This window comes from Salmo salar, chromosome 04 (assembly GCF_965601325.2).
Source record: "Salmo salar chromosome 04, fSalSal1, whole genome shotgun sequence".
Lineage (NCBI taxonomy): Eukaryota > Metazoa > Chordata > Actinopteri > Salmoniformes > Salmonidae > Salmo > Salmo salar.
In genome coordinates this window covers 33,843,292-33,866,896 of record NC_138294.1, presented here as the reverse complement: position 1 = coordinate 33,866,896, position 23,605 = coordinate 33,843,292, and the positions used below count along the sequence as shown (strand labels likewise).

At 44.2% G+C, this 23,605-nt stretch overlaps 1 protein-coding gene across 1 annotated transcript in view; it reads left to right on the top strand.

The window, feature by feature from the left end:
* The window catches only part of fhdc1 (FH2 domain containing 1), a 58,534-nt gene that overhangs the window by 22,595 nt on the left and 12,334 nt on the right, over nucleotides 1-23,605 (top strand). Inside the window, exons 2-8 of the mRNA XM_014195572.3 lie at nucleotides 1,081-1,997; nucleotides 7,775-7,836; nucleotides 16,039-16,141; nucleotides 16,791-16,876; nucleotides 18,330-18,430; nucleotides 23,090-23,160; nucleotides 23,389-23,496. Coding sequence (XP_014051047.2) covers nucleotides 1,464-1,997; nucleotides 7,775-7,836; nucleotides 16,039-16,141; nucleotides 16,791-16,876; nucleotides 18,330-18,430; nucleotides 23,090-23,160; nucleotides 23,389-23,496 — 1,065 coding nt within the window. The 5' untranslated portion in view covers nucleotides 1,081-1,463. The remainder of the gene's footprint in view (nucleotides 1-1,080; nucleotides 1,998-7,774; nucleotides 7,837-16,038; nucleotides 16,142-16,790; nucleotides 16,877-18,329; nucleotides 18,431-23,089; nucleotides 23,161-23,388; nucleotides 23,497-23,605) is intronic.

Sequence of the window (23,605 nt, the reverse complement as noted above, 5' to 3'; positions counted from 1 at the left end):
TACAAAATGGTGCATTCACCTTATGATATCCAGTGGAACAACCACTTTACAATAGTGCATCTAAATCTTTTAAGGGGGGGGGGGGGGGTTAGAAGGATTACTTTATCCTATCCTAGGTATTCCTTAAAGAGGTGGGGTTTCAGGTGTCTCCGGAAGGTGGTGATTGACTCCGCTGTCCTGGCGTCGTGAGGGAGCTTGTTCCACCATTGGGGTGCCAGAGCAGCGAACAGTTTTGACTGGGCTGAGCGGGAACTGTGCTTCCTCAGAGGTAGGGGGGCCAGCAGGCCAGTGGTGGATGAACGCAGTGCCCTTGTTTGGGTGTAGGGCCTGATCAGAGCCTGAAGGTATGGAGGTGCCGTTCCCTTCACAGCATTTTGGTTTGAGGTACTTTTCTCTCAAAGTTGACCTTTATGTTTTGTGCCGCTCCTGTGGCAACAGCTGTCTTTGTGATATCAGGTGCTTTGCATATTGAAATGTGGGTTATTGTGCGAACGTCGATGGAGTATTACTCATTTTATGCAAAGGTCTAAGATGATGTCACTCATGTAGTAGATTGGTCAGTCCACTCCCAGTCATAAAGGTAGGTCAGTAGAACAACCTATCATCCAATCTATGATATTTAACTCATACATGAGAAAAGTTCCACAGAGAAGTGGACTGGGAACTTTAGTACAAATGAAAATCAATCCAATTCAATGGTTTAATACTCTAAAACTATATTCAAATCCACAAAGGGAAAGTGTAAAGAAATGGCATGTTCGCTAACCTGTGGAAAACTAAATACGCTCCTGGCAAATCCATGTTGTGCTTTGGAAACCTTCCAGTAACCCTGGGCGTAAGTATGTGTAGACTAGTGTCACCGAACATTTTACACCCAACAGGTTGACTTCAAGGACATCAAAAGAATAATGGAGTCTGTCATATCCCTATTGTGGTTTCCCCTCGACCGAGGTGGTTCCCCCTTCTCTCTTTTGATGTGTCGCACCCCTCAATTTCCCCTCATTTAGATTATCCTGGGGACAACACGCATGACTGCCCCCAAATAATCCTCTCTTCTGTTGTTTTTGTACCTCCCTATAGGTCCATGGTGGTTCCCCCAACGACAACTTCCACAGAACGCTCCAGAACCCTACCAAGGCCCAGTTTGGAGTGATGGTATACGGGCCGCAAGATGGAGACAGACGGAATCAGAGAGCATGTTAACCTCGCCGTGACTAGACAGAACGTCTATTGTGCTCGAGCTATTTTGACATTTAACCCTTGACCCGTGATTTTATTAGTTTTTAAAACCACAGACAGTTTATAATTTCTTCGACATACCTGAATAACTTGAGTTTAAGTTGCGTGAATGGTTGTTAGTTGATTGGGCTACTTCAAACTCTCGAGAGCGAAATTGAGGGCAGAGAGAATCTGACGCAGTGGCCTCTCAGAACTAGGCCCCACCCCAGTGGTGCGCTAGTGTGATGCATGTTATGAGCAGCCCGTCGCTGGCTAATGAGAGAGAGAGCTGCAGCAGCGAGTGCAGCAGCGCCGCCACCACCGCCAGCACCACCAGCACCACCTCCGACCTCTCCCCAATGTCGGGCCACACCCCCTCACCTTCTAATCTCCCCTCTCCCTTCCCCAACGAACCCCCCCTGCACCCTACCACACTACCCCACCACTACGCCCCACCGTCACCACCACCCCTGCCCCCGAACGCCCCTCCTCCCCCTCCCCCACCACCAACCTCCCTCTCCAGCCACGGTGTGCGGAAGAAGCGGAGGGTGCGGAGCTTTTTCTGGAAGCCCATCCCGGAGGAGAAGGTGCGGGGCCAGCCCAACATCTGGACCATGGCGGTGCGCTGCCAGCAGCAGTACCAGATCGACGTGCGCTCCGTGGAGGAGCTGTTCGGCCAGCAGGAGGAGGCGCAGGGCCGGGAGGGTATGCCTGCCACCGGTGGATGCTCCTCAGCCCGCATCACCCGGTCCAGGTCCTTCAAGGAGAACAAGGACGAGGTGAGTCTGACTAGGTAGATTGTGATAGGTGGATGGGGATACGCCCTGACATGTTTATGTTTTACTGGTGGAATTACAGGACATAAGAGTGCTGGTAGGTCCACTTCACTAGAAAAAGACATTAGCAGTATAATGTGCTTAACAATGAGTTTTGGGTTTGCGCTAACATGACTAAGATTGACTGGTTGGTATGGCAGTTTGCTCTGTAGTAAAAACAATATAACAAAACATAAATTGACAACAACAAGAGCAGTATAGACAGACAGTATACTGTACCTGAACTCAAAGGTTATTCTTGGAAGTCACTGTACTTATCACAAGCTTACAAAACTACTTAACAGCACAGCACAATCAGCTTTGTCTCGAGGGATGGAAATAATACTAACCGATACAAAAGCCAATTTTACGGCATTGCATATCTCGAAACAGGAAACGTGTCAATGGCGAGTGTAGTGTAAATCATTGTATACCCCTGAAAAAGGCTTTGAATGAACTGTAAGCTATGCCCGCATGAGGCTTAGTGAAGCTAATGTCACAGTTTGATAGTCTGAGCAACCTGGAGGGAATATAGTCTGTTATTTCACAACCCCTATTCTTCAACGGACTCCAAATATAGCATCATGCTACGCTCTACTCCCGAGAACCCTTTGATTGTACGTAGGACATACAGTGCCTTCAGAATAAGTTCAGGAGTAAAAATGTGCTTAACAAGTCACATAATAAGTTGCATGGACTCACTCTGTGTGTAATATTAGTTGAATGACTACCTCATCTCTGTACCCCATACAATTATCTGTAAGGTACCTCAGTGAATTTCAAACGCAGATTCAACCACAAAGACCATGGAGGGTTTCCAGTGCCTCACAAAGAAGGGCACCTATTGGTAGATGGATACAAAAAGCAGACATTGAATATCCTTTTGAGCATGGTGAAGTTATTTATTACACTTTGGATGGTGTATCAATACACCCAGTCACTACAAAGATACAGGCGTCCTTCCTGACTCAGTTCCCGGAGAGGAAGCAAACCGCTCAGGGATTTCACCACGAGGCCAATGGTTTTATTTTATTTTATCAGGATCTTTTTTAGTCCTCATTTGGACTAATCTTCCAAGAGCCCTTAAACATTAAAATACAATTTATAATACGATCACATTTTCACATATAACACACTGTTACAAACATACATAATACACTGACATATTGACCAGATAAATACTCTAACAGTCTTTTCTTTCTGGATAACACATAGATGGTGGACAATCTATTCCTAGTATTTACTGAATGTCTGTCTCTTACCAACTGAATACTGTTGTGAATGAGTTTGGCTGATTTAAATTGATTAAATTATGAAATAAAATAAATCCTTGCTGCCTTGTTCTGTGCAATCTGCAGCCTCCTAATTTAACTTGATGATGCATTTTCCCAGACCACAGAACACTAGTTCACCTGACTCCCAATTAATGCTTGGGTTATTTGCTTAAGAATCTTTCCTAGGAAATATTTAGCTATCCTTCTGATCATGCATGCAGTTAAAAAAAATGTTGTAGTAGTTTGGGTTCTGCCACTTCCTCAATTTGTACTCCCCCCATACTTATTTGTATCCCATGCTGTGTTGGCATTTTCCTGGTGGAACAGACAAACATAACTTTGGTTTTCTTGGTGTTTAAAACAAGTTTGTTCTGGCAAACCCGCTCCTGATATTTTCCAGATCAACTTGTAGAGCTTGCTGTACCTGTTGAACCGATTGTCTTGCTGTAGAAATTGTAGTATCATAAGCAAATATAGTAGCTTGAGTTTCAGATAAGGCATACGGAAGGTCATTGGTATATATTAAGTAAAGAAGTGGCTCAAGGCAACTGCCCTGCGGTATTCCACAGTTTAAAGCTTTTGAATTTTTTTATTTCACCTTTATTTAACCAGGTAGGCCAGTTGAGAACAAGTTCTCATTTACAACTGCGACCTGGCCAAGTGCGACAAAAATAACAACACAGAGTCACACATGGAATAAACAATAGAAAAAGTCTATATACAGTGTGTGCAAATGAGGTAGGATACAGTCGATGATCAAATAGGATAAACGTACAGTCGAATAACACAATAGAAATCTATGTACAGTGTGTGTAAATGTAGAAGAGTAGGGAGGTAAGCAATAAATAGGCCATAGAGGCAAAATAATTACAATTTACCATTAACACTGGAGTGATATATGTGCAGATGATGATGTGCAAGTAGAGATACTGGGGTGCAAAAGAGCAACAGGGTAAGTAATAATATGGGGTTGAGGTAGTTGGGTGTGCTATTTACAGATTGGCTGTGTACAGTTACAGTGATCGGTAAGCTGCTCTGACAGCTGATGCTTAAAGTTAGAGAGGGAGATATAAGACTCCAGCTTCAGTGATTTTTGCAATTTGTTCCAGTCATTGACAGCAGAGAACTGGAAGGAAAGGTGGCCAAAGCAGGTGTTGGCTTTGGGGATGACCAGTGAAATATCCCTGCTGGAGCGCGTGCTACGGGTGGGTGTTGCTATGGTCACCAGTGAGCTGAGATAAGGCGGGGCTTTACCTAGCAAAGACTTATAGATGACCTGGAGCCAGTGGGTTCGGCGACGAATATGTAGTGAGGGCCAGCCAATGAGAGCATACGGGTTGCATTGGTGGGTAGTATATGGGGCTTTAGTGACAAAACGGATGGCACTGTGATAGACTACATCCAGTTTGCTGAGTAGAGTGTTGGAGGCTATTTTGTAGATGACGTCGCCGAAGTCAAGGATCGGTAGGATAGTCAGTTTTACGACGGTATGTTTGGCAGCATGAGTGAAGGAGGCTTTGTTGCGAAATAGGAAGCCGATTTAATTTTGGATTGGAGATGCTTAATGTGAGTCTGGAAGGAGAGTTTACAGTCTAACCAGACACCTAGGTATTTGTAGTTGTCCACATATTCTAGGTCAGAACCGTCCAGAGTAGTGATGCTAGTCGGGCGGGAGGGTGCGGGCAGCAATCGGTTGAAGAGCATGCACTTAGTTTTACTAGCATTTAAAAGCAGTTGGAGGCCACGGAAGCAGTGTTCTATGGCTTTTAAGCTCGTTTGGAGGTTTGTTAGCACAGTGTCCAAAGAAGGGCCAGATGTATACAGAATGGTGTCGTCTGCATAGAGGTGGATCAGAGAATCACCAGCAGCAAGAGCGACATAATTGATATATACAGAGAAAAGAGTCGGCCCGAGAATTGAACCCTGTGGCACCCCCATAGAGACTGCCAGAGGTCCAGACTACAGGCCCTCCGATTTGACACACTGAACTCTATCTGAGAAGTAGTTGGTGAACCAGGCGAGGCAGTCATTTGAGAAGCCAGGGCTATTGAGTCTGCCAATAAGAATGCGGGGAAGAAAATGAACCATTGATATAGGTGGACATTATTCCATTATGCAATAATTTTGTCAAAATGATTTCATCATCCACTAAATCCAATGCTCACTTAAATCTAAAAAAATAGTACACCCACAAACCTGCCATTATCCATAGCACTGAGCCACTGGTCAGTCATGTCACCAATGCAGTGGTAGTGGAATGGTTTTTGCGATAAGCATGCTGATTGGTTGTAATCAGATCATTATTTTCCATGTGCTCCCGTATTTGTCTACTCGCAATACCCTCCAATATCTTACTGAGTGAGGGGATTAGACTAATTGGTCGACCATTGGCAGGAGTAATGGGTTCTTTGCTGTCTTTCGGGATAGGACACAGTTTAGCGTGCTTCCATACATTTGCAAACGTCCCCTTTTCCAGTGACCAATTCAATATGTATTTCAGTGGAGTTGCAATCTGTGGAGCAGCATAGCAAAGTATAAAATTGTCCATAAGATCATAACCTGTAGATTTACCATCGGGTAATGACTTCAATAGGTTTCACACCTCTACTGATACCATTTGTAGACAAAAAGAGCAGGTTTTTTTTGCTCATAATACGATCATCAATCCATTGGACAATAGCTTGTGTGGAAGAATGGGTGTTTACATTATCGCTCAGTAAATTCATTTTCTTTGTAAAAAAATCTGCAAAATGATTTTGCAATATCAGCTGGTTTTGTTATTGTTCTCCCGTCAACCTAGATGTACCAAGTTAACTGTATTCCATACAGTACAAAGTTGACTGTATATAGATGTACCAAGTTAACTGTATTCCCTTAACTGTATTCCATACCTTTTTCGAATCATTAATACAATCAATAAAAGCATTTTTGTAAAATAACTTTTTTTTCTTACGGTTTAATTTAAGCCTCACCCAGTTCATCATCAATCCATGGAGATGAACAAGCCCCAACTGTACTCTTTCTTGCTGGAGAATGATGGTCCATTACATCAGTGAGCAAATCAATAAAACATTCTGTAGTGTGATTTAAATCATCCTCTAGACAAATCAGCTCTCAGGGTGCAGCAGCCAAATCATTTTGAAATAGCTCATGATTAAATGTTTAAAAATGTATCTTGACCACAATCCTTGGGGGTTTCTTTGGAACCTTGGTGTTCATGCTTATGGTTACAATATTATGGTCTGTCCAGCCCACTGGCATTGATCTGGCTTTTAAGCATTGCAATGGTATACTACAGAAGATCAGATCAATGCACGTGTCTAAACGGTGACCCAACTTATTTGATGGTCTATTAGTATCATTAACCATTTGTTTCAAACCACAGTTCTCGGCATATCTCATCAATTTAGTTCTATTTGAATTATTATGATCCTTCCCATTCATATTAAAATCAACCAAGATAAATACATGTCTGTTTTACTATCTGTATTAAATCAAATCAAGCTTTATTTATACAACACATTTCAGATGTGGAATGCAACGCAATGTGTTTTACTGGGAAAAAAAACGATGAAAAAACGATGAAAATAAAAGCTGAAATATTTACTACACATATGATATAAAACAAAAGAATTACGCAAACTGAACAACTAAAAAGCACCCTAAGGAAAAGAAAAGCTAAAAATATGTGTTTTAAGATCTTTGTTTTAAATATGTCCACAGTTTCAGCCACCCTCAGTTTCTCTGGCAGGCTATTCCAGAGGCTGGGGGCATAATAACTAAAGGCTGCTTCTCCATGCTTCTTGGTCCTAGGCTTTGGGGTAGTTAAAAGGCCAGTGCCAGAGGACCTGAGGAACCTACTTGGTACATAACTTAAAAGCATGTCTGACATGTATTGAGGGGGCACAATCGTGGATTGATTTAAAAACTAACCTAATTGACAGAGTGAAAAGAAGGAAACCTGTACATAATACAAAATATTCTAAAACATGCATCCTGTTTGCAACAAGGCACTAAAGTGATGCTGCAAAACATGTGGCAAAGCAAATCATTTTTTGTACTGACTAAAAAGTGTTATGTTTGGAGAAAATCCAATACAACACATTACTGAGTACTGCTCTTCATTATTTTCAAGCATAGTGGTGGCTGCATCATGTAATGTGTATGTTTGTAATCGTTAAGGACTTGGGAGTTCTTCAGGATAAAAAAGAAAAGAGAAAACACTAACAAGTGACATCAATAAGGGATCATAACTTTCACCTGGATTCACCTGGTCATGGAAAGAGCATGTGTTCTTAATGTTTTGTATAGTCATTGTAGATTGCCATATTATTTACCAAAATTATTGAAGATCCCGGTAACTTTGGTAAATTACCGGTAGCTTTGCAACCCTAATCTAGCATCACCATCATTCCCACATATATCCTCCTGTACTGAATCATGTTCCTCTCTTTCTACTGTTCTCAGATCAGCATTCTGGACTCCAAGCGGGGCATGAACGTGGGCATTTTCCTCAAGCAATTCAAGAAGTAAGTCTTCCTCCGGTTCTGTTAGATTAGTTTACATAAAGCGTGCATGAAATTCCACCGATCGGCCTGAGACGCCTTGTGCGAAACACAACGCTGTTGTGTAACTGGTGGCGTCCTTAGTCCAGCACGCTAGGTTGACCACTTGGGGATAAGGTCACGTGTGTGTGCATGGATGTCTGTAATTATGGAGTTCTCTGTATTTACATTTTAGTCATTTAGCAGACGTTCTTATCCAGAGCGACTTACCTGAGTAATTAGGGTTATGGGCCTTGCTCACGGCACATCTTTCACCTAGTCGGCTTGGGGATTCAAACCACCGACTTTATGATTACCAGCCCAACGCTCTAACCGCTAGGCTACCTGCTGCCCCTGTATAGTTGTCAATGGGTTAGTGCAGTGGTTCTCATTCCTGGTTCTGAGGACACAAAGGGGTGCATTTTTGTTTTTGCCTTTGCACTACACACCTGATTAAAATCATCAAAGCTTGATGATGATTTGATTTTGCTTGGGCAAAAAAACTACATTTGCACCCCTTTGGGTCTCCAGGACCAGGTTTGAGAACCACTGGGTTAGGGTATTTCCATAGAGGGGTGAGGCCAATTATAGTACAACTAGTTTGAACTATCTGTGCCTGTTGCATTTGTTGTTCAAAGCATGACCTATGAATGACCTTTATTTGTGTTTACCGAACTCGTGTCCTGTGTTTGTTTGTGCACGCGTGTTTGTGCAGGTGTGTGTGTGTGTTTTTGAGTATATCTCTGTGCAGGTGTGTGTGCTTGCATGTGCATGCATGTGTAACAGTGTAGGTTCCGTCCCTCTCTTCGCCCCAACCCGGGCTCGAACCAGGGACCCTTGCACACATCAACAACTGACACCCCACGAAGCATCGTTACCCATCGCGCCACAAAAGCCGCGGCTCTTGCAACGCAAGGGGAAACCCTACTTCAAGTCTCTGAGCGAGTGACGTCACTGATTGAAATGCTATTAGCGCGCACCACCGCTAACTAACTAGCCATTTCACATCGGTTACACTCACCCCCCCTTTGACCTCCTCCTTTTTCCGCAGCAACCAATGATCCGGGTCAACAGCATCAATGTAACAGTGTAGGTTCCGTCCCTCTCTTCGCCCCAACCCGGGCTCGAACCAGGGACCCTTGCACACATCAACAACTGACACCCCACGAAGCATCGTTACCCATCGCGCCACAAAAGCCGCGGCCCTTGCAACACAAGGGGAACAACCACTTCAGGTCTCAGAGCGAGTGACGTCACTGATTGAAACGCTATTAGCGCGCACCACCGCTAACTAACTAGCCATTTCACATCGGTTACACTCATCCCACCTTTTGACCTCCTCCTTTTCCGCAGCAACCAATGATCCGGGTCAACAGCGTCAATGTAACAGTGTAGGTTCTGTCCCTCTCTTCGCCTCAACCCGGGCTCGAACCAGGGACCCTTGCACACATCAACAACTGACACCCCACGAAGCATCGTTACCCATCGCGCCACAAAAGCCGCGGCCCTTGCAACGCAAGGGGAACAACCACTTCAGGTCTCAGAGCGAGTGACGTCACTGATTGAAACGCTATTAGCGCGCACCACCGCTAACTAACTAGCCATTTCACATCGGTTACACTCATCCCACCTTTTGACCTCCTCCTTTTCCGCAGCAACCAATGATCCGGGTCAACAGCATCAATGTAACAGTGTAGGTTCTGTCCCTCTCTTCGCCTCAACCCGGGCTCGAACCAGGGACCCTTGCACACATCAACAACTGACACCCCACGAAGCATCGTTACCCATCGCGCCACAAAAGCCACGGCTCTTGCAACGCAAGGGGAAACCCTACTTCAAGTCTCTGAGCGAGTGACGTCACTGATTGAAATGCTATTAGCGCGCACCACCGCTAACTAACTAGCCATTTCACATCGGTTACACATGCATGCTCACACGCGCTCGCGTGTGCATATTTGCGTCATTTGTCTGTTTCTCTTTACCTGTCTCCATAGCAGCCAGGTGCTTAGTGGACAGTCCAGCTCTCCTCCCACTGGTCCCTAGAGTAATCAGACACAGATTTAGCCCTTATTTTATCTGACTGACTTTTCCATCGCGAAACAACGTAGCTCAAATGCTAAATGGTACCAACTCCCAAGGTGACCTACCATGCGCTCAGGCTGAAGTGCTCACTGATGCCTACTACTCTATATAGGAAGATACTTTATTGTAATACAACTTGCCATGACAGTATAGTGTTTAAATCAAAATGCTATTGAAATCCTTTGGGTAAATTCTAGCTGGTTTGCCAATCTTTTTATGCTTGTCATTGTCTTATTTGGCAAGACGACACTGCTGCACAGTTGGATGCAGAAACAGTGTCTGCAGGCTACAACTTCCCTAAATGCCAAGAAAAGCTAGATGATAAAGGTTTCCGATTCTGTATTAAACTTCGTCATAACCGGGCTGACCACGAAGGACATAGCGGAATCGTAATGAAGTTTCTCGTCTAAGACCTTTGAAAACTCACATAAGGATCAGAGTCCCTTGTCTGAAAGCCCCCAAGCTCCAAGCTTTCTGTCCTATTTGAGTGTCTTAGGTCTAATTTATATCTTACGTGTACACAACGCAAGTACAGAATTAGCTACACAAATTGGATGTCCTGCGTTCTTGCAAAGCAAAAATATGCAAACATGTGCAGCAACGCCATTTTGTAACTTAACACAACTACGCAGGATCGCCATTTTGCATATTTCATTGCGTTCTTGCGTTGCGTACATACGTAAAGTATAAATAAGGCTTAGACTCATTTTAGATATTTTAAAGTTTCTGTCTAGGGATATTGAAGTCCCTCACCCTAAAATCTATGTTTTATACAGCAGTAGTTTTAATGAAAAACCCCTGGAGTTGTTTTTTTAATCAAAGTATTTCTTTACCCAGACTGACTGGGCATATACTGTATTATTCAGTGTGTGTGTGACTGGCAGTTCTCTCCTCAGCTCAAACACACAGTTAATAAGTATGGCGTGGGGACATGATGGCCTGCAGAAGAAGTATAGTCTGGCCTTAACACATCACTGTCTGTGCATATATCCTTCAAAGGCCCCTGCAAAATTGTTTTATGTAAAAAATGATAATTTCTTTGGACCATTTCCTACATTTACTGAGGAATATAGCAGTATTGACCCTGAAGATATCTACTCAGGAAGAGCAATGCCCCGCATACAATACACATTCACACGCACACGCACACATGCACGCACACATACACACACACACAAAATACAGTTACAGAGAAGGTTATCTGGGTTGATAATCCAGGAGAAAAGGTCCACATTGTTTCATTCATGTTTAATTGGTGGCGATAGCTTTGGCTAGCAATAAGTCCTATGTATTACATAAGCAGTCTGGAGTGGCTAATGCTAACTCACTGTGGTGTGGTAGACTGAGAGAGAGTTGTAGCTCGGGATTTGCATGCCAGCACAGAGCATGTGCTGTATACACTCAGCTTGTACAACTGATGTACAACACATTTGACACAATGGGTGTGATTCAATTTATATTTTTGTGATACTAATTGTTGTTTACACAACCATTGTGCGGTGTCTCCACAATGCGTGTGTAATTATTTTTGTGCAGAAAAACTCTCCCTTGTATCACAATGGTTGTGCCAAGTTTTTCATCAATAAGTGCATCGATGACGTCGTCCCCACAGTGACCATACGTACTTACACCAACCAGAAGTCATGGATTACAGGCAACATCCACACTAAGCTAAAGGGTAGAGCTGCCGCTTTCAAGGAGTGGGACTCGCACAAGGAAGCTTATAAGAAATCCCGCTATGCCCTCCGACGAACCATCAAACAGGCAAAGCATCAATACAGGTCAAAGATTGAATCGTACTGCACCGGTACCAATGCTCATCGCATGTGGCACGCTTGCAAACTATTGCAGACTACAAAGGGAAGCACAACCGCGAGCTGCCCAGTGACACAAGCCTACCAGATGAGCTAAATTACTTCTATACTTCGAGGTAAGTAACACTGAAGCATGCATGAGAGCATCAGCTGTTCTGGACGACTGTGTGAGCACGCTCTCCGTAGCTGATGTGAGTAAGACCTTTAAACAGGTCAATATTCACAAGGCCGCAGGGCCAGACGGATTACCAGGACGTGTTCTCCGAGCATGCGCTGACCAACTGGCAAGTGTCTTCACTGACATTTTCAACCTGTCCCCGACTGAGACTGTAATATTAACATGTTTCAAACAGACCACCATAGTCCCTGTCCCTAAGGTAACCTGCCTAAATGACTACCGTAGCCATGAAGTGCTTTGAAAGGCTCACATCAACACCATTATCCCAGAAACCCTAGGCCCACTCCAATTTGCATACCGCCTCAACAGATCCACAGATGATGCAATCTCTATTGCACTCAACACTGCCCTTTCCCACCTGGACAAAAGGAGCACCTATGTGAGAATGCTATTCATTGACTACAGCTCAGCGTTCAACACCATAGTGCCCTCAAAGCTCATCACTAAGCTAAGTACCCTGGGACTAAACACCTCCCTCTGCAACTGGATCCTGGACTTCCAGACGGGCCGCCCCCAGGTGGTAAGGGTAGGTAACAACACATCCGCCACGCTGATCCTCAACACAGGGGCCCCTTAGGGGTGCATGCTCAGTTCCCTCCTGTACTCCCTGTTCACTCATGACTGCATGGCCAGGCACGACTCCAACACCATCATCAAGTTTACCGAACAGTGGTAGGCCTGATCACCAACGACGATGAGACAGCCTATAGGGAGGAGGTCAGAGACCTGGCTATGTGGTACCAGGACAACAACCTCTCCCTCAATGTGATCAAGACAAAGAAGATGATTGTGGACTATAGGAAAAGGAGGACCGAGCACGCCACCATTCTCATTGACGGGGCTGCAGTGGAGCAGATCGAGCAGGTCCCCCTCAGGAGACTGAAAAGATATGGCATGGGTCCTCAGATCCTCAAAAGGTTCTACAGCTGCACCATCGAGAGCATCCTGACTGGTTGCACTACAGAGGGTAGTGCGTACAGCCCAATACATCACTGGGGCCAAGCTAACTGCCATCCAGGACCTCCATACCAGGAGGTGTCTGAAGAAGGCCCTAAAAATGTTCAAAGACTCCAGCCACCCAAGTCATAGACTGTTCTCTCTGCTACCGCATGGGAAGCGGTACCAGAGCGCTAAGTCTAGGTCCAAAAGGCTTCTTAACAGCTTCTACCCCAAGCCATAAGACTCCTAAACAGTTAATCAAAGGGCTACCCAGACCCCTCTTTTACGCTGCTGCTACTCTCTGTTTGTTATCTATGCATAGTCACTTTAACTCTACCTACATGTACATATTACCTCAATTACCTCGACTAACCGGTACCCCCGCACATTGACTCTGTACCGGCACCCTCTGTATGTAGCCTCACTATTGTTATTTTACTGCTGCTGTTTAATTATTTGTTACACTTATTTATTTATTTTTACATTGTTTGTTAAGGGCTTGTAAGTAAGCATTTCACTTTAAGGTCTACACCTGTTGTATTCGTCGCATGTGACAAATACAATTTGATATGATATGATTTGAAATGCGTTTTACATCAGTTGTACAACTTCAGTGTGTACAGGGCCAGAGGGCTGATCTCATAGGATGTTTTGCATGGCTCCCCCTGGTATTTTCATAGCATTTGACTCTTATCACAAGAGCACCTATCAATACTGCCTCGTCCACACTGGACTTGGACACTTTCGTTTATGTAACACAGTCGCTAGTGCAGTACAGTATATTGTCACTCACAGACAACTTTGTTGCTAACAGTAACTTCAACTACTTACAGTATGTTATTTGTTATTCATGTCGATGGGAATCTTGATAATGGTTGATAATGCTAACAAGACTAATTAGACATTTGAAACATACAGTTGAAGTAGGAAGTTTACATACACCTTAGCCAAATACATTTAAACTCAGTTTTTCACAATTCCTGACATTTAATCCTAGTAAAATTCCCCTGTCTTAGGTCAGTTAGGATCACCACTTTATTTAAAAAATGTGAAATGTCAGAATAATAGTAGAGAGAATTATTTATTTCAGTTTTTATTTCTTTCATCACAGTCCCAGTGGGTCAGAAGTTTACATACACTCAATTAGTATTTGGTAGCATTGCCTAAATTGTTTAACCTGGGTCAAATGTTTTGGGTAGCCTCCCACAAGCTTCCCACAAATAAGTTTTGAACTATTCCTCCTGACAGAGCTGGTGTAACTGAGTCGGGTTTGTAGGCCTCCTTGCTCGCACATGCTTTTTCAGTTCTGCCCACACATTTTCTATAGGATTGAGGTCAGGGCTTTGTGATGGCCACTCCAATACCTTGACTTTGTTGTCCTTAAGCCATTTTGCCACAACTTTGGAAGTATGCTTGGGGTCATTGTTCATTAAGAAGACCCATTTGCGAGCAAGCTTTAACATCCTGACGATGTCTTGAGATGTTGCTTCAATATATCCACATAATTTTCCTTGCTCATGATGCCATCTATTTTGTTTAGTGCACCAGTCCCTCCTGCAGCAAAGCACCGCCACAACATGATGCTGCCACCCCTGTGCTTCACGGTTTGGATGGTGTTCTTCGGCTTGCAAGCCTCCCCCTTTTTCCTCCAAACATTATGGCCAAATAGTTCTATTTTTGTTTCATCAGACCAGAGGATGATCTTGGTCTACATGTGCAGTTGCAAACTGTAGTCTGGCTTTTTTATTGCGGTTTTGGAGCAGTGGCTTCTTCCTTGCTGAGCGGCCTTTCAGGTTATGTCGATATAGGACTCAGTTTACTGTGGATATAGATACTTTTGTAACTGTTTCCTCCAGCATCTTCACAAGGTCCTTTGCTGTTTTTCTGGGATTGATTTGGACTTTTCGCACCAAAGTACGTTCATCTCTAGGAGACAGAACGCGTCTCCTTCCTGAGCGGTATGATGGCTGCGTGGTCCCATGGTGTTTATACTTGCGTACTATTGTTTGTACAGATGAACGTGGTACCTCCAGGCGTTTGGAAATTGCTCCCAAGGATGAACCAGACTTGTGGAGGTCTACAATTTTTTTTCTGAGGTCTTGGCTGATTTCTTTTGATTTCCCCATGATGTGAAGCAAAGAGGCACTGAGTTTGAAGGTAGGCCTTGAAATACATCCACAGGTACACCTCCAATTGACTCAAATTTTGTCAATTAGCCTACCAGATGCTTCTAAAGCCATGACATCATTTTCTGGAATTTTCTGAGCTGTTTAAAGGCACAGTCAACTTAGTGTATGTAAACTTCTGACCCACTGGAATTGTGCTACAGTGAATTATAAGTGAAATAATCTGTCTGTAAACAATTGTTGGAAAAATTACTTGTGTCATGCACAAAGTAGATGTCCTAACCGACTTGCCAAAACTATAGTTTGTTAACAAGACATTTGTGGAGTGGTTGAAAAACGAGTTTTAATGACTCCAACCTAAGTGTATGTAAACTTACGACTTCAACTGTACATTCTCCCCCTTACAGTTGACCACCAATGAGAATATCATATGTTAAGTGATTCCCCCCGATTTGATATGACACAACCCAATTTCCAGAGAATGCATTCTTACTGAATTAGCAGCATGTTGTTGCAGTTGCACGGGCTCCCACCGCATCTCCCCGAATCCCTTTCAATTCATGGATTCTCCAGTCCCATGGCTCATAAATCCACATCAGGCCTGGGCATCGGGCTCACATATCAAGGTGCCTGTGTGAGGATTAGCTGGATTTACTGCTCTGTGCAGACATAGAGTGAGAGCCTGTGCTGTTTACCAATGAACTGAACTTCAGTACCATTTCAGCTAATGGGTATAAGGCTTTATAACTTGTTTTGTATGAGCCTTTAAGATGTTCTATTATAAGGTGTATAATATGTTGTGTTTCTTTAATGTACGGGTATAATGCTTATAACTTGTTATGAGCATGTAAGAGCCTCTTATAACAAGGCTTATAGTATGTTAAGTCTCTCTGCAGCAAATTGTCAACCGACTCAAAATGGCTATCTATTCTGATGATAATAAGATATTATAATGGGGTCATACTTTACATGCTTATAACATCTTGCCCTGCATTATAACCGCATCATAATGCACTATAAGGTTTATCACTGTGTTCATCTTATCCAGGTCCAATCTGTCCATTGTGGAGGACATTCGCCATGGAGACGGCAAGCTGTACAGAGCTGATCTCCTCAAAGACCTGCTCAAACTCCTGCCCGAGTCTGAAGAGGTATGTGTGTGAGTGTGTGAGTGTGTGAGTGTGTGAGTGAGTGAGTGTGTGAGTGAGTGAGTGAGTGAGAGAGAGGTGTAAAGGGAGAGAGAGGGAGAGAGAGGTGTAAAGGGAGAGAGAGGTAGAGAGAGGTGTAAAGGGAGAGAGAGGTGTAAAGGAGAGAGAGAGAGAGAGAGAGAGAGAGGTGTAAAGGGAGAGAGAGTGTAAAGGAGAGAGAACACAGTGTACCAGCCAGGCAATGCACCACAGTTTTTGAATAGGGTACTAGCACATCCCAGATAGCATAGGTTTCCTCCATGTCTATGATATAAATACCAGTAAATCATTCTGAAATGGATGGAGCACAATAATTAAATGATTTAATGACAGACATTGTCTAAGTTACTGTGTACATAAACAATGTTTAAGGTACATTTGTGTTGTTGAGGTTGAGTTCTTATGGATTGCACATATTGCAGCACAATATAATATTAATGGCATTTAGCAGACGCTTTCATCAAAAGTGACTTAAAGTCAGTCATGTGTGCATACATTTTCATATGGGTGGCCCCAGTGGGAATCAAAACCATGATCCCAGCTTTGCAAGTACAATGCTCTACCAACTGAGCCACATAGGAACATGTTCATATGTTTATTGTCACATCCACAGGTAAAGAAACTGAGGGAGTTCAAAGGGGACTCCAGCAAACTGACCCTGGCAGACTCCTTCATGTACCTGTTGATCCAGGTGCCTCGGTAAGCTGTACTCATTTAGCCTAATGACGACCGGTCTAAAACTTTTTTTCTTTGTGCAAAAGGATCATTATTTGCCTAATAATGAGGGCCTCAACAAAATTAATGAGCTGGTGTTCGGGCCTCGAGGAAAAACATGGGCCGGTGTGTTTGAAATGCCTGAGACGATTTCTGGACCCAGTCCGTCCCTGTTACTGCATGAATCAATCAAATCTTGATTCACTTATCATCCATTTTAAGCATATCTTCATGAGTCTACCTTGCTAGTATTTTTCCAGTAACCACAACTGTTCATTCTGCAATTTAATTTGCTTCAAAGGAAAATGCATGGTTATATACTAAAGCATAAACTGTGCAGGTTTGAGAAATTTACTGAGTACTTATTTCAATTAAATAAACGGGTGTGCAGTATCTGACGCTGTACCTGAGGTCAATTCTACTGCCCTTCGAGGGCTAAGCTACTACTGTTTTTCTTCCTGGTAGTTAATTGATCAAGGCCAAGTGTAAGTCATACTTTACTTTACTGACTTTATTGACCCCATGGGGAAATTTTGTTGCAGTGTCATGTACACGTTTAAAGTGGTGTTTAAATACAAAACAAATTGACAATACAACTTCCATAACAGTTACATACCAATAAAAAGAGACTAGCCTGCTGGCCTTACTGGGTCGATAGGAACATTAGCCAGAGCTATTTAGGAGGGATATCCCAACTAGCGCAAATTATTGTCTAGTTCTGTTTTTCCTCCTGGGGGGTGCCGTATACCTGCACCCAGAGGGGAGTAGTTCAAAGTCTGAGTACAGGGGGTGGCTTGGGTCTAAAATTATTTTGTGAGCTTTGCGGAGGGCCCTGATGTTAAAGATCTCATCCAGGCCTGTCTGTTTGACTCCAAGTACCTTGCTTGCTGTGGTAATAATCCTTCTCAGCATAATTCTCTGGCTGACAGTGGCATTACCAAACCAACAAACAATACAAAAAGTTAAAATACTCTCAATGAAAGATTTGTAAAACAGAGTCAGTATAGAACAGTCAACATAAAAATTGAGAAAGTACAGTCTCTGTTGACTCTTTTTTAAGATCAGGTTTGTACATTTACTCCAGTGAAGCTTACTGTCCAAGAGGACACCCATATATTTGTATTCTTCTACAATCTCTGTGTTCTGACCTAGATGTTGCAGAGGTAAGTGTTGTACGCTTCCTGAAGTCTATGCAAACCTCTTTGGTCTTGTTGATATTTAGGACCAGGTGTGATTCGTCATAAAAGTCATTTAGGACCATGGGTTTCCTCATCATCATGCAACAGTCTGATCAAGGCAGTACCTGATTAGGAGAGAATGAAAACCATCAGTGCTTTGGCCCTCGAAACTGAGGGCCTGGAGTTGTATAGTAAATTGTACTATTCTGTTCCATGTGCCAGTGAATCTGACACCCCCTGTTCTCTGTCGCCCCTGCCAGGTTTGAGTTGCGCATCGAGGCCATGGTCCTGCGTGACGAGTTCTTTCCATCCTGCGCTGTGATGAGCCGTGATATCGATGTAATCCGCGTGGCCACCAAAGGTAAGGATGTTGACACACCACTGCCCCACTAGCGGCCACCGCTGGTGCTGCCACACACCATCGACTGGAGACCCAGATATCTGAGTCGCAGCACTGAGGTGTAACAAGGACCCAGTGTGTGCGCGGGTGCGTGCGTGTCATTTGAGCTGGCGCTGTATTCGGACCAATATATAAAGTAGATGAGTGGTAGATGCAGGTAAGTGTTGGAACCGGTTCAGAGAACAGAACAGAAAACCAGAAAATAACAAAATTATTTGAGGAACAGAACCCGAACCGAAAACAAAAGTGATCTATATTGTTCCGGAACCATTATTTTAAAAGCATGGGAACCGGTTAATAACGTTATTTTACGTTCCGGGCATTTTCTTCCTGTCCGACAAAAATCACAACCAAGCGCCTATGCAGCGTCTGCCTGCCAGCTGGAAATCTTTGCCAGTAGGTGTGCGTGTGTGTGTAGGCTACCTGCCCCTCCCCTCTGAAGCATAGGTTACTGTAGCCTACTGACGACATTACATTTACATTTACGTCATTTAGCAGACACTCTTATCCAGAGCGACTTACAAATTGGTGCATTCACCTTATGATATCCAGTGGAACAACCACTTTACAATAGTACATCTATATCTTTTTTTTGGGGGGGGGGGTTAGAAGGATTACTTTATCCTATCCCAGGTATTCCTTAAAGAGGTGGGGTTTCAGGTGTGAGGGAGCTTGTTCCACCATTGGGGTGCCAGAGCAGCGAACAGTTTTGACTGGGCTGAGCGGGAACTGTGCTTCCGCAGAGGTAGGGGGGCCAGCAGGCCAGAGGTGGATGAACGCAGTGCCCTTGTTTGGGTGTAGGGCCTGATCAGAGCCTGAAGGTACGGAGGTGCCGTTCCCCTCACAGCTCCGTAGGCAAGCACCATGGTCTTGTAGCAGATGCGAGCTTCAACTGGAAGCCAGTGGAGTGTGCGGAGGAGCGGGGTGACGTGAGAGAACTTGGGAAGGTTGAACACCAGACGGGCTGCGGCGTTCTGGATGAGTTGTAGGGATTTAATGGCACAGGCAGGGAGCCCCGCCTACAGGGAGTTGCAGTAATCCAGACGGGAGATGACAAGTGCCTGGATTAGGACCTGCGCCGCTTCCTGTGTAAGGCAGGGTCGTACTCTGCGAATGTTGTATAGCATGAACCTACAGGATCGGGTCACCGCCTTGATGTTAGCGGAGAACGACAGGGAGTTGTCCAGGGTCACGCCGAGGCTCTTAGCACTCTGGGAGGAGGACACAATGGAGTTGTCCACCGTGATGGTGAGATCGTGGAAAGGGCAGTCCTTCCCCGGGAGGAAGAGCAGCTCCGTCTTGCCGAGGTTCAGCTTGAGGTGGTGATCCGTCATCCACACTGATATGTCTGACAGATATGCAGAGATGCGATTCGCCACCTGGTTATCAGAAGGGGGAAAGGAGAAGATTAATTGTGTGTCGTCTGCATAGCAATGATAGGACAGACCATGTGAGGATATGACAGAGCCAAGTGACTTGGTGTATAGCGAGAATAGGAGAGGGCCTAGAACTGAGCCCTGGGGGACACCAGTGGTGAGAGCACGTGGTGCGGAGACGGATTCTCGCCACGCCACCTGGTAGGAGCGACCTGTCAGGTAGGACGCAATCCAAGAGTGAGCCGCGCCGGAGATACCCAACTCGGAGAGGGTGGAGAGGAGGATCTGATGGTTCACAGTATCAAAGGCAGCAGATAGGTCTAGAAGGATGAGAGCAGAGGAGAGAGAGTTAGCTTTAGCAGTGCGGAGAGCCTCCGTGACACAGAGAAGAGCAGTCTCAGTTGAATGACCAGCCTTGAAACCTGACTGATTTGGATCAAGAAGGTAATTCTGAGAGAGATAGCAGGAGAGCTGGCCAAGGACGGCATGTTCAAGAGTTTTGGAGAGAAAAGAAAGAAGGGATACTGGTCTGTAGTTGTTGACATCGGAGGGATCGAGTGTAGGTTTTTTGAGAAGAGGTGCAACTCTCGCTCTCTTGAAGACGGAAGGGACGTAGCCAGCGGTTAAGGATGAGTTGATGAGCGAGGTGAGGTAAGGGAGAAGGACTCCGGAAATGGTCTGGAGAAGAGAGGAGGGGATAGGGTCAAGCGGGCAGGTTGTTGGGCGGCCGGCCGTCACAAGACGCAAGATTTCATCTGGAGAGAGAGGGGAGAAAGAGGTCAAAGCATAGGGTAGGGCAATGTGAGCAGGACCAGCGGTGTCGTTTCACTTAACAAACGAGGATCGGATGACATTACAAGCATATTTCAGAAATTAGGGAGAGATGTTTAATTAGAGAAGAATGGATTTACTTTTTCAATGCTAATGGTCCTACAAAAAGGTAAAGACATGTTTTTAATTCTAGCTAAAGATATTCAAAGTTCCTCCGCCTCTTCTCCGTAGGTATAATTCTGTTGGCCTAATTCAGATAATGCATATCATAACAAGATGCTTAGTGTTTCAAAGCATGCTTCCGCCATCCTCTCTCGCTTTGCTCTCTCCTCGCCCTCAAAATGTCAGTTGCATCTTGTGCCCTACACTGTGACTGGCAGCCCAGTGTGTGTGTTTGTCTTTCATTATGATTAAACTATGCTGTTACGGCAAAATACTATTTGCTCTTATCTACTTTCCTTTACACATTAAATTGCTTACCTGCTCCACAGCAAGTTGCACTGATCCGTGAAGTAATTTAATGTTGAGCTAAATGTAAAAAATATATATATTTTAGAGGTTTAAAAAGGAACAGAGAGGAACGATACAAACCAGTACTTTTTTTGGGTTCGAACCGTTTCAGAACTTTATTTTCCTGGTTAGAAAAGTGGAACGGAACCAAAAACTTTATATTTCTGTTCAGAACTAAATGATTGAAAAATAATGTTGCTTCCAACCCCTGGATGCAGGGTTCATGCAGAGGAGGTTTTCAGGTTAATGACAGAAATTGAGGTTCATGCAATGAAGAGACATTTAAATACAGAGATAGAAAGATACTGAGATACATACTGTATTTACAGATATATAGAGACGTGGATGGATGCACCTAGAGATTTTTTCGGGGGTAGGGACAGTAGACCTCATTTGGTTAACCATTTGTTTAATGGTTAATGATCTCTAAGGACAAAATAGGCCGTGATGACAAACAGTTGAAACCAGCGGATGGCCGCAGTGTGTCAGTGTTATTATACTGTAGGGTGCCCATTTAAGCACTGCGTCTGAAACCAATCATATGATCCACAGTCGACTGGTTTTTGTCATTTGGGCTCCGAAATATGCAACACGTTGACATTTATGGTAGTACAGTGGGCCTATGCATGATTTGTTGGTATGCAGCTACTGTAGCTAATACATTCAAATGAGCTTGGTAGTGCCTAAAGAGCAGCACCAATTTAGCAAATTAATTGCCCTGATACATTTAGTAAGCTAAACATGTCTTGAGAGTGCAGGCTGCTGTAAAATCTGCATTGTGAGGCCTTTTAGGGCATAGCGCAGGGTTTTTGAATGATTCGTAAAACGTCCTTACATGGAGTTTCACCTCTCAGCGAATTTGGGGCTTTACAAAGCATCCAATAAATGGTGGGACATATTTGACACACCAACCCCCCATGCTCTAAGCTGAACGCGGCTCAATGTCATTTTAGCTGAGTCACAGCTTCTCACCCCTCAGCCACACTTTATTGGCTTCCCTCTCAGGATGCCCATGCACCGTATCCTCTTCGCGGCAGTGCTGAATTGAGATGTCAGTTCGGCACGGCACTTGGCCAAAATGAAGAATTGTTTCATCAACATTAGGCCTCTGGGCGGCGTTATGTTACATAAAAGAGGTTATAGCTGCAAGGTTTTTTGGCGTGCTTTATTAGACAGGTGTAGATGGATGGAAGACAGTGAGAAGGGAGACACAGAAAGAAGGCATTGAACCCTGATCTCCAGTACAGGGCCTTATGTGGCATGTGCCAGGAGTGTTATCCACTCGACCACAGCTCTGCACATTGCTGCAACGTTGGATAAGTTGGTTTGAACCGTCATTATTTTGTGGGTGTTTTTTGTGTTTACTCCATCTCATCATGAATAGCATTTGATCTAGGATGTGCATGTACATATATGATGCATTTTGTTACGCTGTTGTCCATTTGCTATTTAAACAAAGTGCAAGTCACAGACAAGCTACTTCCTGATTGTGATTACTAGTGAAACCAGACTCTTGGTGGGGGCTGACATTACTCCTAATGAGTAGCTAGCTGTATTGTACAGTATTTGAAATATCAATAGGCCTACAGTCATGCTAAAACTATGACATCATCTCTATACAGTTGTATATCTCAGTTGAAAGCTAGCTTGAGTTATAGTGGAAGTGTATGGTGGAAGTTAATTCCAACCAGTGATGGTGTTTGATGGGGGCAGACCTGGGTTGAAATACTTGAAAGTATTTTCAAATACTTTGAGCGTTAGCTTGAGTCTGCCTGGAGTGCCAGATGGGCGGTGTTTGCAGTTTTAGGACTTTTCTATTAGTTTATTAAGCCAGGCAAGCTCAACTAGGCACAGATAAAGTATTTGAATCTATTTTTTTGAAGCCCAGATCTGATGGAGGTTACTGCTAAATGCTCTGCATGCTATGGGTTTGTATTGACCCCTCACTCCTTTCTCTCTGTAGAGCTGATGACCTGTGAGGAACTACACGCCATCCTCCACCTGGTCCTGCAGGCTGGAAACATCATGAACGCTGTAAGCCAATGATGCCGTTATCTCTCACTTTCCTCTTTCTATTTATCTATCCTCACTCACTCACTCACTCACTCACTCACTCACTCACTCACTCACTCACTCACTCACTCACTCACTCACTCACTCACTCTCTCCTTATCTATCTGATATGACGATGGCTAAGGTGGGATAATGGCTTTTATGGCACCACTATGACACTGCTCGTTTATCCTCCTCCCCGTCCCGCAGGGCGGCTACGCGGGCAACGCCGTGGGCTTCAAGCTGTCATCGCTCCTCTCACTGGCTGACACCAAGGCTAACAAACCGGGCATGAACCTGCTGCATTTTGTGGCTTTGGTGAGTCTGACAGAGAGAAATGGGAGGAGACACTGAAGGAGACAGACACACTGGAGGAGACAGACACACTGGAGGAGACAGACACACTGGAGGAGACAGACACACTGGA